Here is a 15809-nt window from a genome sequence, read left to right on the forward strand (position 1 = left end):
AGGCTGCTCTTTCCCTTTCATCTGGATGCAGATTGATTCTCTTCCTTCGAATAAAATTGTACATAATTTTTATATGATTGTTTTTCGGTAAATTGTGTTTAAATGAAATGAGTTATTTTAATTTGCTTTGTATTTATTTTTCTCTGATTTTTTTGAATATGCATGTGAAAGTTTTCATTATTCGTGCATCATAATGAAATATGAATGAAAAAAGAATGGTGGAGCAAGAGGGGCAAAACCTCATATAGTTTCTCTACCATTTTTCTACCTAACGATTAATGTTTGAGTTTTCTTCCTTTAACTCCAAAGATAACTTCTTGATGCGAATGTGTAAAATCGGCATTCCCTTTTTAAAGTTTCAACGCCCCTCCTATAGCGATGATACGTATGTTTTTATTAAAAATTTCGTCTTTCTTTTTACTTTAAAAACTTTTTTTAGTCTTCTCTTACTTGTAGTTTAGATATTTTAACTATCTTTTGAAAAGTTTCATATTTTATTTTAAATCATCCAACAATAGTAGTTGAAATTTAGAGAGAAAGAAATGACCCTCTTCTTTAGTCATTTGGATCAGATTATGAAAAAAAAAAAAGACAACATCCTTCTTGAGTCTCAATATATTATTAGTGATCTCTTTAAAGCTTTTTTAATGAATATCTTAATATCTTTGATTAAAAAAAATTAAATATTAACTTTTTAATTATATCAGAAAATTTTTAAATTTATTGAAAAAGTAAAATCATGATTAATAACTATAATTTAAATTAAATATTAAAAAATCATTTAAATTTTCATTTAAAATAAAAATTATTTTAAAAATAAAATAAAACTAAATAGAATTATAATAAATAATTTATATGTTAATTGTAATGTAAAAAAGATTGACAATATTTTGAAATATTAAAAATGGAAAACTAAAAAAAATATTTGACAATTTTAAAAACATATTTTAAATATTTTTATAATACTACATGAAAATAGCTTATTGATGTCCATTTTGATTACTTTTAGAAGGAGTGTAAGAAAGCCTATTTAATTTTCAGAATTTATTTACTATTTTAAATATATTTTCACCTTAATAAAAGTAATTGTAAAAATATAATAAATTTACAGATCTGTCTCACATAAACATCTAATAAATATAATTACCAATTAATATATTATTATTTCATTAATTAAGTGGAAAAATTAACTTTGGAACTGACTTTAACTTTATTCGTTTGACCACTAACAGTAACTAGTAAGCATAAAAATGAATTATTGGAGTAAAACAAGACTTAGGGGACGAAGCCAAAAATATTGAATAAACTAGAACTTAGAAAGGTGTAGAATGAAGAGAGAGACAGAGTCGAAGTTTAGACGAAATGTGGAAAGGAAAATCAGGAAAAAAAAAAAAGAAATGAAAGAAATAAAATAAATTATTACGACCTTAGCTCTATAAAAAGATTTTAAATTTAACTCTCTCAATTTTATCAATGCTATTGGTAAGTTAAATAAAAATTTTGAAGAAAAAAATAAATAAAAATAAAGAATAAATTAATATATATATTTTTTAAATATCTTATGTACCCATGACAAGTCATTGCCATTGTTTTAAATTAAAATGACAGTTGTCTCAAATCAAAGGAACCAAGGAAGTTGGGGGATCACCTCTTGCCTCATTAATAATAAAGTGTTTTTTCCCCACCAATCACAGGGCTCAACTTAACAACTCCATAGAATATAAGATCCATAGATATTGTCATTTACTAGGAATCATCTCTTTCCATATCACACTATTCTTTTTGGCAAAGCATTTATATAAAAAACTGAATTCTTAAAATTGACCATCGACGAATATAATGTATTATTTCAACACGAAGTAGCTAAAATTTTAAATATTTAAAATTTTTCTCTGTTATCAAAATATTTTAATTTATCTATTGAACGAGAATGATCTAGGTCCTAAACTTTGAATTTTCTTAAAAAGAGAATTATGAAGGAAATATATAAATGGCAAAATTATTTTCTATCTATGGCTGAAAGAGAAGTCCTTATTAAAGGAGTAGTTCAAATAATACCATATTTCGTTGTCTTTTTTTAAACTCCCAAAATGCTTTATTTTTTAGATTCATAAAATGACAGCTAAATTATAGTGGAAGCAAACTATGAACAAAAAAGGAGTCTATTGGAGAAGATGGAAGGACCTAACGAAACAAAATGGAAGTTGAATTGATTTCAAAGACTTAAATTTGTTTAATGCTGCTTTATTAGCAAAGCAAGCATGGAAAACAATCTAAAATTCAAATTTTATATGAGTACGATATATGAAGGGATTATACTTTCCGCATACAATTTTTATGAATGCTTTTGTTGGCTATCGCCCCTCCTAGGGCTGGAAGAGCCTATTGGTTGGACGTGATTCTTCCAGCCCTGTTGGTTGGATGTGATTCCTTGAAGACTGACCTTCAATGGCAAGTGACAAGCCCATCTTTTCTTAATGTATGGACAAAATCCTAGATCCCATCTCTACCTGCATTCAAGGTCTCTTCAATTCCGCCGGAAGATTGTCCCATTATGTATGTAGTTGATTTAGTAGATGTTCAACATATGCAATGGGATCAAACAATCCTATGAGAGTGTTTTACACAAGCAGAATGCCTAAAAATTCCTCTCTCCTTTGATCAACGGGATCCTAAGCTCATTTGGCATTTCTCAAGATCTGAAAGTCCTTCGGTAAAAGCAGTTTATTATAATCTGAAGAAGGTTGACGATGCTAACCAAAGCAGATCCCATACTCTCCATCTTGTGGTTTGTTACCGGATTTGGTCTCTTTCTGTTCCTCATAAAATTCGTGTTTTCCTTTGGAGAGCCAGTAGAAGTGCTTTAGCCATCAATTTGAATTTGTTCCAAAGAAGGTGTGTGGACTCGTCAATCTAAGAAGAATTTATTGTGCATATGTTGTTTTTATGTAATTTTGCCAAAATTAGCTGGTTTGGTTCATCTCTGCGGTATATGCCTAATTGATTCTGGGTTTTTTTCTTTCACGAATTGGTGACTTTCCTTGTGTTCCATGAGTAAGGAAGTGGGGTATGACTTTTTACATTTGACTCCTTTCTTATGTTGGACGATTTGAAAAATTCGTAGTACAACAATATTTGAAAGTGTTTCTCCTTATCCGCTAATGGTTATTCATAAAACTCAAAAATGCTTTAGAAGAATGGCAGCACCATACAGTTCTGCAAGGACATTATGATTTACAAAATTACAGTTTTGTATCTCAGACACCTCACATGTTTTTTTATCTCAAACACCTCACGTGTGGCAACTCCCTCTAAGGGAAAGGATAAAAGCAAATTTTGATGCTTCTTTTGACCCAATATCTTATATAGCAGTGGAGTTATTATAAAAAATCATCTTGGTTCTTACATGAATGGCAATGCTGTCACTTTTTATAGTACTTCCCCTAGTTGAAGCTTATGCTTTGAAATTTGCTTATTTGTTTCTTTACTAAAGAGGCTTCTCTAAGTTACCAATGAATCAGATCGCGCTGTTTTAGATTTTTTGCTGTTGAATTTCTCCCGCCCTATCCCTTGGGAGATCAAAGCTTTTCGCAAAATTTTAGACAATAATCCGGATTTTAATGTTATTCATATTTATAGGTTATGCATACTGAATTGCCAAAAATACTAGAAATCGGTATCTCTTGTCAGGATGAACTTCTAATCCCCTCATGAGTTGGATCTTTTCCTTAAGGATTGTATGACGGCTCCTCTTCATATATAATAGCTATCTTTTTTGATAAAAAAAATGTCAATAATAATCTGCTGTCCCTGGTTAGAGGCAAGACAGACCATCGATTGTTCTATGTTCACATACAAATACTTTTAATTTTACCAATATATTTGTCGTCTGTTCTTCGCAGCGCTCATCATCCAAATAATGCGGATCCAAGTAGCCCACTAACTTGTCTTTCGGCTCCCCAATTTCATCCTTGCCATCATCAAGAGAAGTGAAATTCATAATTTTTCTCAAAGCTTTAGTTCTCATGAATGATTTTATAGGAAAAAAAATTCTAATAAATTTTTACTTTATTTTCATGCAAGATAAGCATTTTTTAAATTAAAAAGAACTAAATTCTTTTATTCCAACAAGTTAACTACAAGAAAAGCAATCATTCTTAAATCTAAAGGTTTTTAAAATCAAAGAATTGAAAATAATTATTCAGCTCCTTTTAATTGGGAAAATTTTTGGTCCCAATTGCTCTACTTCATTCAAAATACTATGCTTGATCAATATCTCCCTTCTCCTTCTGTAAATAAATTCCTAACTAAATAGATCTACTGTTCACTCAGCTGCACGCTCGACCGATAATGAAGATAAACTATACAGGTTTTTCTAAATTCAATAATTTAAATAAGAATAAACCCACCCTATTTAAATCAAATAAGAATACACCCAACTAACGGCACAAAGTTGTGATGTGGAAACGTGTAGGCATTCAGAGCTTAATACAATGTCCAAATCGGAGAGTTAACTTGTTGGAAATCAACTAGAACACAGTTCAGACTCTGAACTTCAGAGATACAAAGAAACAAAAGATCTAACAAATCCTAAATAACATTAGGAAAGGAACGCATACGGTCCAATATCAGTAATAAGAACCTAAGTATGCTTTATTTGCGCCGCAAAAATGTAATTTTATCATTTTGAAACTGGCAATTAGCATGGAATCGTGTATATTGAAGCATTGGAAAATTTTTCCTCCATGAAAAACTATTAATCTGCTAAACTCACTTGCTGCTTAACTCTGTGAACGCAATCATAGTAGCTCCTAGTAAGAGGGGCACATTTCAGTATATTATTACCACTCTCCTTGTAGCATGCCCGGCAAGCTTCATAATCAGCCAAACAGGGCATAGGCTTCTGATATGGAAGCTTAAATTCCTTATCACGAAGATCCTTGGCTCTTTCTGTTACTACTTGCAGCATGCCATCCTCCTGCTTCTGCAACTTTTCCAGGACCCTTTCACTTTCTTGAAGGGCAGATCTAATTGCATCTAACTCTGTGCTTGAAGAATGCGCAGATGGGGTTACAGGCAAGAACAATGGCGGTTGTACTGGCCTTGTTGGAGAAGGAACCCCTTTGTGCGTTTCAGGATCATCATGAAGTTGCTTTTGATTCAACTTACTTTGGGGATGGGCAGATTCTTGGGGTACCTTAACCTTAGTTTTCTTAGGTTTCCTCTTTAACTTCTCATCGTTATTGACAAGTCTACTAACAAGGTCAGCACTAACATGAATTGAAAAATCACCCATAATAGTGACTATCCTGGAAATAGTACCTGAAGCTATCCACGGAAGATATTTTGCTAATTAGCAAAAAATTCAGAATTTATGGCTAATATGATATGTAGCATGAGACACACTTTCTTCATATCATTAATATTAGCAAATGCTCGTTTTGACACTAGGTGACATGCAGGAGGTGTTCGAAAATCTGAATTCAGGAAAGTAAGAGTTGAAGGGCATCAAATCTGATCAATCAGAAAAAAAGGATATGAGGACAGGTTTAAGGTGTCTGTTCATTATCTGAATACAAAAAGGAACGGCAGACACGATTTAAAAATCCAGGCAAAAAATAGAATATGCATTCCAACTTCAAGAAGCTTAAATAGGAAGAAGTTAGCTTAACCACAACTCAGATCAATTAGCTCAACCATAAAACCAGTCCAACAAAGGAAAGGGTACATATTTGAGGTTCATTATTAAAGCAATTCAGCCCTTCTTTTACTAGTTACCCATGCTTAAATTCAAGTTGATCATGGTAACAAGTTTATCAAAAGATGCATTGGTGAGTATTAGACAACATAAGAAATTACTACTATGGGCCTTCATCAAACTCGAACTTGTAACTATAAATCAACCAGTGAATTGAGCAAATCAATTCTCTGATCATCGAGTTATAAAAATAATTTAATTCTCAAAACATTTGCAGAAGGCATAGGGGAACACAGAAAGAAGAAGAACATTCAAGCAATGATAAACTACACAAGCAAACACAAATCCAACAAAACCAAATTACCTAAAATCACTAGGTATTCACATATTACAAGTCTACGAGCAAGTAGGCAACGGCAATACTAAGTTTATCATGTAACGCATAACAACTAGTATCGCACACGCACACCATACACGAAACCACCAAATAATGCCGAAATTAGCGCCGAAAATGATATAATTAATAATAAAACCTACAAAATGTAACTTTCCCCACAAGGACTCGAAGATTCTAGGGTTTATTCATTTATTTATATATTTCGAGGGGGCTTGGGGGAGAGGCAGCTCGTTGCAAGTTGAAAAGAAATGCGAGAACGGAAATCAAAAGCGAAAACTTGCATACCAGTAAGAGAAGAAATCAAGACAATAAATCCAGAATCGCTCCTCGATCACGACCACTTAGGGTTCTTCCTTTCTACCTGGAGAATCGACAGTTTATTTGATTTAGAAAAACGACGAATGTGAAGCTTGCAAAATTTTTTTTTGGTGGTATTTCTGGATTTAATGGAGTTCTAATATGCTGGGACAGACCATATGGTAGTTACCCTGAGTTCTCTGTTTTAGCCTCTGACTAATGGCTATATCATCATTTAGCTAGCCCCTCATGCCACGTGTTGAAGACAGTTTAAGATATTCGTTTTGTTGAAAGTCTATCAGCTGAATATAGCTCATTAGTCGTCTGACCATACTCGGAACAATTATCTCATATATTGCAAATTTTATTTTGGTGAGTGTCCAAACAAAATCCCAAATTTAGGCTTTTTTTTTCAAATTATTTTCACAATTGTACTAATCTTTATTATTATTATTATTATTATTATTACCTTGTATTCTATATTTTCCATGCGAAAGACAGTGGCTGCATGTGAAAATCCCACATTAATAGAATATTAAAATGGTATATAATAGTTAATAAGAAATTATTAAATAATTTAAATTAATTATTTTAAATTAAATAAAAAGTATGTAAAAAATTATTTGAATCATTTCCGTGAAAGCCCACATCACCTATCTTAATAATCAAGATTAATATCTCCCCAATAAATCAACAAGGCCGTTACTTCACTAGCTTTAAGTTGTAAAAATTAGAGGAAAAACACAGAAACATTGTTTAATATGGGAATATGTCCAGCCCTAATCACATCAACTATTGTTTGCTAAAAACTGAGGGTCTATTTGGTTTTCTCGGCAAGTGGGCACACAGATCGATTAACAAAATTAACTAACCCAAATTCAACATTTGACTTCACAAATTCTTTGAAAACATTGCTTTCTTCTCACACTAACCGATTCTCCATATACAAACTTATTTATCACAAACAAGAGTGCAGGGTTCTGTGCTTTATTTTGTTTTATTTTTATGGCCATAATAGAGAAGAAGGTGGTGTTGGTTGTGTTGTGTATTGTTGTTGTGGGAGGATTTATCAGGGCCGCCATTGTTATCAAGCGAAAATTTTTTTCAGGAATTCATTGGGTCAGGGAATAGAAATAAGTCAAAGAAATGGAGGAGAAATAAGAATAAGATTTTTGAGAAATGGGAATTGGTGATTTAGAATAAAGGGTATAAACATAGGAGAATTTAATTTTTTTAGGAAAACATTAGGAAAACAAAGAAGGGAGAAAACCAATTTGAAAAGTAAATGGGTATTTTTGAGAGAAAAAAAATCTTTTCTTTGATTAAGTTTTGAAATATTCAACTAATAAATTAATAAAAATGAAAAGATATCTAATTTAAATAGAATAAAAATATAAAAATATAAATATTCAATCCATTAATTATATTAAAATTTAAAAATTAAAGTATAATTTTTTTTACAAAAATATTATAATATATAAATTTATAACAGTTTGATCCAAATTGATTCTAATAATTTTTAAAGTGATTTTTCATTTCACCCAAAATAATCAATTAAATTATTTGATATTTTCTAGCTAATCCTTCCAATTCTTTGTGCGCGGCCGATGAGGGATTTGCATCCCATACTGAGTGGGACGTCACAATAATCCTCAAAGATTTAATGATGCCCAAATCACAAAAGTCCATGCCAGGGTCACATACTGCCAAGCCCCACGGGTATATGTTTACTTATTTATTTTATTTTTCAGAGAAGAATGGGCATAATAAGTTACTTTAGCTTTATTTAGATGGAACGTAGACATCAAAAGAGATGGGCAACTTTTAACCTCATTGTAATATAGACTCTTACCTTGTTCTTTTCAAAATAACAATCGAAAGCAGAAGCATCAGCAAAAATGTACCCTTCATAAAACATTTACCAATATATCATCATCATCGTTCTACATTCCACTTTCTAATCACTCCATTTTTTTTACCTAACTACCTATTGCTCCTCTCTACCATTAGCAATATACTTGATAGTCTGAAATCTGACAAGAAAAAAAATGGAAACACAGTAAGTAAATATTTGATTCACAAAAAATTAATAACTCTGATTGTTTGGAGTCAAAGTTAATAGGGTTGACCCTTCTGCTTCATTCAGATTGGTGTTTTAGAAGAGATTAATAATTTTTTAGATGGAGTGGTTAAAATCTATTTCCTAAGGTGATTGGTCCAGAGATATTTATATTTGGATCTAGAATATTCAGACGGTCATCTTTTCAGATATTAATAGTGGACAATCGGCTAATAAATACTGAGCCGCTTAATCTATACTCTATCCATCCTACACATTATTCCTTGTCAGCTCTATAACATACACATTCATGGTCTTAGCATAACCCAAGATGTTTTAAATAAATCAATATACTTTCTTCGAGTTTTGGTAAGGTTGGCTTTGCTCATTTTGAATATAGATGAAGTTAGAAATATGGAAAGTCGGACTTGTGCATTATGCAAGTCGAACCTTTCACATTTAATTAGATCGAATGACTTTTATGCACAAAACTCTTTTATTTCTCTTATACAGGTATTACAATCTTAATGAAATTTATTATTATTATATTATCAATACTCACTTGCGGAGCATGCATGCTCAATTCTTTAGGTGTAGAGTCTCCACACATATCCATCTCTTCATATTTTCATCTTTTCTTCTTTTCTTTTCTCTCTACCTCTCTCTCTTTTTTTTTCCTAGTTAAATACGTACCAGAAAGTTACCTTGGTCTTCAATACAAGGAACTGTAGTTTTTGATAAAAGTACCTCTCTCCTGCTCTCTGGTACATTTCCATTTTTATATATATATATTCTTTCATATGTGCACATAGATTAGTTCTAAAACGTTTAGCTTATGTGACTTGGTAAATAATTTTTTATATTGCAATTATCTGCTATAACTTGTTACTTAAGAAAATTCACATCGACGTAGAAGCCTATAGATCACAGTGTGCATTTTGATAGCAATTGACTTCTAGATTAAACTTGTTAATTAATCTTGCTAATTTTATTTTCCTTTTCTTGCTTATATTATTTTTATTATTTTTTCAAGGTATATATTATCAACTCATTTTCAACTTTTTCAAGCTTGATTGATACCTATATTGAATTTGAGGCCTAATTTGATGGTGTCGCAATCGAGTCAATATTATATAAAATTTGTTGAGATTAACTTGTATACCAAATCATTTTCTTTGACATTATTTCACTAACAAATCTTATTCATCAAGTGATTAAGGTGGCATGTAATTAATTAGTGGTCATAAATAATCAACAGATTAAACTAGTGGTTGGTAGAGATAGACATGACTGAAGCAGGCATTCCCTGTTAGAGACTGAAAATTCAAACTCTGTATGCTTTATGCCATTATCCTAGATTAGTATATTAGGTAGTATAATCTTGTAAAATAAGTAGCTATAGGTATCATCTGAATTCTGAAATACCAGGCTTCTCCTTTGAATGATCTTCTCTCTAGAAGATGGGCACCTTAATTATAATTAATTATCAAAAACAATGGATTACAAAATTCTATATGGATAAAGCAAGCTAAATATTATAATAGCATGTAGAGCGTTTGTCAAGGGACTCTATCCAACCATGCAGTAGGGAGATCATTCCAGTATCATTAAACTGAAGGCCATTGATAGATTATTAAGAATTTAAATGGTGATAGCTTTTGAATTTTGTAAACAATTTAGAAAGATGGTAAAGAACTGACTGAAGGAACAGCTAGCTAGCTAGCTGTGGTGCTTGACAGCGTTTGATATATAAATCAACGCGCACTAAAAACTAAGGTAATGGGCATATTTGAGAGGATAATGATTGAGATTATTGCTTAAAGTGGAATTAAATTAGAGCATTAGTTTTGTCCTGAACATCTCTTCTCTTCTCTTCAATGTAATGAGGGAGATAATGACAACTTCTTTAAAACAAAACAAAATTAACACTAATGGAGTGGGTATATACGTGCTCACTTCAAAAGCTACACTTAAACCTAATATTTATATTATCTTCTGCAACTATGAGTATTCTTAGCTAATTCAGAGCTTCCTTCTTGTTCCACGAGTGAAAGTGCACAATATCATACGATGCTCAATTGTATATACGCATATTCATGTGCCCTACTAAACGGCACTGTTTGTAATGGCTACTTAAATAATGGATAAAACATTTGCTTAATTTAATTTAAAGCCTTGTCCTTTTTCTTGCTTTTAATTTTCTGTTTCAAAGTTTTCGTTTGATCATATATATATATTTTTCTTTTAAAAAAAAACTTAATATATTTCATAATATAAATATCGATGATAAAAAAATTTAATAAATATTTTCATAACATAATTAACAGAGAACAAAATTGAAATTTAAATATTTTATATCGTTCAAAATAATTGAACTAAAAGAAAAGACTGACTGGCTGGATGGTATTATAACCAACAAACACAAATAATATATTATCTACTTCCATTATTTGCAATATCATACAATTCCATATACAAATATTGTTATAATTAATTTTCTGAAATGCCCACTTGCATTTTTTTTTATAAAATGGTCCAAACATGTCCCTATCTCTTACACAAAAGATTACAACATTCGTAAAAAGCATCAAGAATAATTATGTCACAATTTAATGATTTTTTGGGGAAGGGTTTGGTGTAGTGTTTTTGACTTGGTTGGTGAGAAACCTGTAAAGAAATCAGGATTTGCTTCGACCCCCCAACGATAATCTGATGCATAACTTGTAAAATTCAGCACTTTCAAAACCTAATTTCACTTCATCAGCTGCACATGCAGGATGATCTTCCTTTCTGTGCCATTTTCTTCTAACTTTTTCCTCGCATGCATTTAAACCTTAAATTCTAGGATTTGCTTCGACCCCTCAACGTACCATAAGTATGTCCTAATGCTTGTCTCCCATCTCTAATGTGTTAAGCGACTTAAATTCCAGATTGTCGAAGCAATCAAACCCAAAATCATGGACTCCGAAATCTTGACAATCCAATAACCAGGAACAATTGTCTTCCCAGGATGGATATGGATAACCCATTTCGCCATTATAATTAGTATTTCCCATTGCAGGAGGATTGTTATTGTTCCATGATGAGTCAACTAGGGGAGGCTCATCCATCCACAAGCTATTCAATAACGTTTCGTCTTTGCAAATACTATCTATCAAAATCGATTCATTACTACAGCAATTTTCATGCGGTGAGCTTGTATTTTCCTCCGAGTTAACGATGCCATCGTTTTCTTGCATACTGCTACTATTGTTGTTGTTGCTGTTGGCAGATTCCGGCAAAAGATTATCAGTCTGGGATATAGATGAACTCTCCTCCTCCGTCTTGGCTTCTTTATGGAAGGGTTCATGCGTAACAGGATCAATTCCCATCTTAAGAAGCTTTTTCTTGATGTGGGTGTTCCAGTGATTCTTGATCTCATTGTCTGTCCTTCCAGGCAACCTAGCAGCAATCTTGGACCACCTAAGCAAATAAAAGGAAGTGGAAATATTGAATAATTAGATACCAAGAATTTCAAGAAAATGCTGAACCTCAAATGTTTTTGTTAATTGAATCTCAAGAAAACTGAGGATAATATGGAAAATAATAATTGGAAAGCTAAACACCAAGATGGGATCATTAATTGTACAACTTCCTTTAATCTCGTTGACAAACTTCTATAGCTTGCTTGCTTGTTAGTTAGTTCAGAATATAAACAATATAACAAGAAAATGGTTTAAAATATTATTGTTGAAATACAGATAAATCATCACGATCATAATTAATCAAATCCTTGGCAAAATATTAGGTGCACCTTCCCCTCGAGACTATGTATGTACATACTTGTCACCATGTCAAACGCTTCTGAACTGCATTATTCTTCTCCATAGAAAACAAAAGTTTAGTTTTACAGTAAGAAACTATACGTATTATGTAAATATAAGGCGGCAGAAGACGTGTCCACGACGAAGCCACCACACCAAACGCTTATTAATTAATAAAAAACAGCAAAATGCTAGAAATTTAATAATGCTTTTTGTATGCATGATCATCTGTTTCACTAACAAATCAATAACACGTTATATTATTGAGAGATTATCAACCTATTGCCGAGACGAGCATGGAGATCAATCACCAATTGTTCTTCTGCTTCAGTGAGAAGGCCTCTCTTCAAGTCAGGGCGAAGATAATTAGTCCAACGAAGACGACAACTCTTGCCACACCGCCGGAGTCCGGCAAGCTTAGGAACAGCTCTCCAACAGCACTGTCCATTGGTGAGAATAAAGTTGATGAGCTTCTTGTCTTCCTCAGCTGTCCATGGTCCTTTCTTGACCCCAAGTTTATCACAGCAAGGTTGCCTACCCATAATCACACACACATACACATACACTAGATAGAGAGCAAACACCACCACTAGCTTTGAACAAGTTGCACTAATGCTAGAAAGTCTCACCAACGCTCCTTGTAAAGACTCAAAAGCCCCACACCCGCATTTATATAAAGTCCTCAACTTTGGTATACCCTAAAATAATACACACTGTGTGTACACAAATATATAGAAACAACATGTATGGATATTGGAGGGAAGGGTCCACCATTGGTTTCTGAAAGGGACATGGGAACTAAAATGGCTTTGTTAGTGTATGTGTGGATACAAAATAATTTTACAATTAAAATATATTTATTGGACGGGGTTGTATATATAAACAAAAACAGCCAATTTTTGAAAATGAAAAAATAAAAATAAAAATAAAAATCTTCCCATTTTCCTACACAACCCCACTCCTCCTGATTGCACTCTTACTCAACCATTCCATCACCCATTTCGTCATCACCAAGTTTACGTGTCCTTGTTGGGATAGGCTTTTCATATCTTGTGGCTGAGAAGTAATTTTTCTTAATCTGCATTAGCAATATTAGCCGTTTGATTTGCAGAGAAAATCAACCTCTCAGATGGGTTTTAAGTTTTGGCATCACTTTTCTTTGTGGCAATCAACACATGTTAGATATGAAGAGAAGCAGAAAAGACTCAGCCTTCAATCCTCAAACACCAATTATTTAATTACTCCAATTTTTTTACTATCCCAACCCCACGCCTTTTCTGCTAAAGAAAACCATGCATTAATTATTAATTTTTTGCCGACATTTTTTTTTTTGCTTTTTTAAATTTCCGGAGATATAGGATGACAGAGTTGAATTACAAGTAATTTTCTGCCCGTACTTGGAAGACATATCAAAGAATTATATGTCGTCTTAGCGGCACAAAAAATAAATAAAAATATATATCGCTTTACGAAAAAAGATAGAAACGTAATTAAAAGAAACTGTAAACCCAGGAATTTGGGGACTTTCACAGTGATATTTCTATTTCCAATTAAGTGGGTTCAAATTATTATTCTGTTCCCACATTCAGGGATTAAAAAAAAAAAAACATGAACTTATAGTTTTATTTCTATGTCCATGTTATCTTAATCCTTTTCCCGAGAGATAAAAGAGACAAGATCTTTAAACAGACATAGCTGTAAGAAAAGAGTGCAATGTCCCTTCTTTTATTTATTTCTGGTGCTTCGTGTACAAATTTATTTTTTAAACACTTGAATGCCAGAAACTCTACAATTTTTTTTTTTAAATATTTTCCGTTAAATCAATAAATTTTTAAATGTTAATTTAAAATTTTTTTCTTAATATCAATTTCTTTATTCCTATTTGTTTTCTTTTTTTTTTTTCATAATGCACCAAAAATTGAAAATGGATAAATGTTTAATTTCAATATTACTCTTCTGAAATGTTTAATTTAGCTCATTATTAACTTTAATATATATTCAAATTTTAATTTAAAAGTTTTAATTTTTGTCAAACTTAGCCCAGAAATTAAAATTCATGAACTAAATTAATAAATTTTGTAATTTCGTAATTTAGACTAAAAATTAAAAGAAAACTCATTTCTTGTTTTGAGCTAAAATTAGGTGAATGAAACTTTTTTTTCAAAAAGTAAAAAAATCAGAGATCCTTAGATAATGTTTAAGGAATTAAATAAAATCAATGCAATACGGAAGTGAGTGTATAATTTACGAGAGTTTTTTATTAAGAGCCGTTTAGGAAAGTCTTACATTGCTTTTTTTTTTTTTTTAAAAAAAAAAAAAGAAAGCTCAACAGTGTCCGAGAATTACTCCAAATATTTAAATTTAAAATGAAAATCTGTTCTTTTTAGAAATTAATTTCAATTTTTAATATATATATATATATATATGAAATTTGAGAAGAAACCCAGATTTGCCTTGTTTAATTTCCTTGGAGTATGCATTACATGAGCTGCTTAAGAACCTGCCAAATCCCAACTTATCTTCTAAGTTCTACAATCCCAAATGACGTATTTAAAGAAAATAATGTCCTCATTAATTATACTTAGCATATGATATGGATAATTAATAAATAGTATATTAATTTTATGTGTTACGGGGAAATTACGCTATTTGTGATAAGATTTCACTCTTTAATAAAATAAAATTGTACACTATCAATTATGCTTGGATATTTAAGAAATTGAAAATGTTTTCATAGAGAACTTGGTCAATATAAAATATCTTTTTAATTAAGAAAAATAATATTTTGGAAAATCTTATTAACAAAATTAAATTTCATCAAATAATGAAAACTAATTTATTTTATTAAGAAATATCTTTTATAAAAAACATTACGCATGGACAGTTAATTATATATAATTTTGAGCTAATTAAGTATATATATATATATATAATGCAAATCACTTTCATGCATATGCGTGCACATCATGGCAAAAGAGCACAAAAGAGAAAATGATTTATAGATTCATTTGACAAGGACGCTACATTTATATTAACACCAACACAACCCATATGACCCGAATGTATAAGCTTCAAGAAATGTTCTGGTTTTTGGATTAATGAACATGTTCTCTAATAACCTATGAAATATATCCTTCTGTATCGCGACAGATATATATCTTTTTTATGTCTGATTTAAATTAAAAAAAAATTAAAATATCAAGATAAATAGGATTTTTGACTTTTTCATATTCTGATATTTAGAAAAAAACTTCAATCTAACCATCAAGAATCTTAATCAAGAATCTGAAATAAGAGTAAATTGGACTAACATCCTTAAATGATCGTAGGAGATTTTAAATGCTTGTGTGATAACAACCATAATGTGACTTTTTCTGCAATTCTAACATCAAACTATTCTAAAAATACACACAATTTCATTACTATCCTCTTTTATTCGGCCAAATTCATTTACCCCACTAAACTTTTAATACTAAGTCACATGCTGTCATGTTGTAGACCATCGCGATTTGAGGTTTCCTAAAATCTAGAGACCAGTTAATCAGTTAAAAGTGG

General features: G+C 31.2%; 2 protein-coding genes across 4 annotated transcripts; both read right to left on the reverse strand.

Annotated features, from left to right (window-relative positions):
- Positions 1–4456: 4456 nt before the first annotated feature.
- On the reverse strand, positions 4457–6539 carry LOC110609493. 3 transcript variants are annotated; one of them, XM_021749087.2, is made up of 2 exons: positions 6381–6539; positions 4457–5328 (listed from the first exon to the last, which is right to left on the reverse strand). In XM_021749087.2, the coding sequence occupies exon 2, from the start codon at positions 5294–5296 to the stop codon at positions 4757–4759; it is 540 nt and encodes a 179-aa protein (XP_021604779.1). In that variant the 5' UTR covers positions 5297–5328; positions 6381–6539; the 3' UTR covers positions 4457–4756. The 3 variants fall into 3 exon arrangements, with proteins under 3 accessions (XP_021604779.1, XP_021604780.1, XP_021604781.1); XM_021749088.2 differs by having other exon boundaries at positions 4457–5514; positions 6381–6528; XM_021749089.2 differs by having other exon boundaries at positions 4457–5322; positions 6381–6525.
- A 4321-nt stretch (positions 6540–10860) lies between these two features.
- LOC110609497 (MYB-like transcription factor ODO1) lies at positions 10861–12948 on the reverse strand. The gene is made up of 2 exons (XM_021749095.2): positions 12534–12948; positions 10861–11913 (listed from the first exon to the last, which is right to left on the reverse strand). Exons 1-2 carry the CDS (start codon positions 12794–12796, stop codon positions 11334–11336), a joined length of 843 nt encoding a protein of 280 aa, XP_021604787.1. The 5' UTR covers positions 12797–12948; the 3' UTR covers positions 10861–11333.
- Between the last annotated feature and the right edge of the window lie 2861 nt (positions 12949–15809).

Source organism: Manihot esculenta, chromosome 2 (assembly GCF_001659605.2).
Source record: "Manihot esculenta cultivar AM560-2 chromosome 2, M.esculenta_v8, whole genome shotgun sequence".
Classification (NCBI taxonomy): domain Eukaryota; kingdom Viridiplantae; phylum Streptophyta; class Magnoliopsida; order Malpighiales; family Euphorbiaceae; genus Manihot; species Manihot esculenta.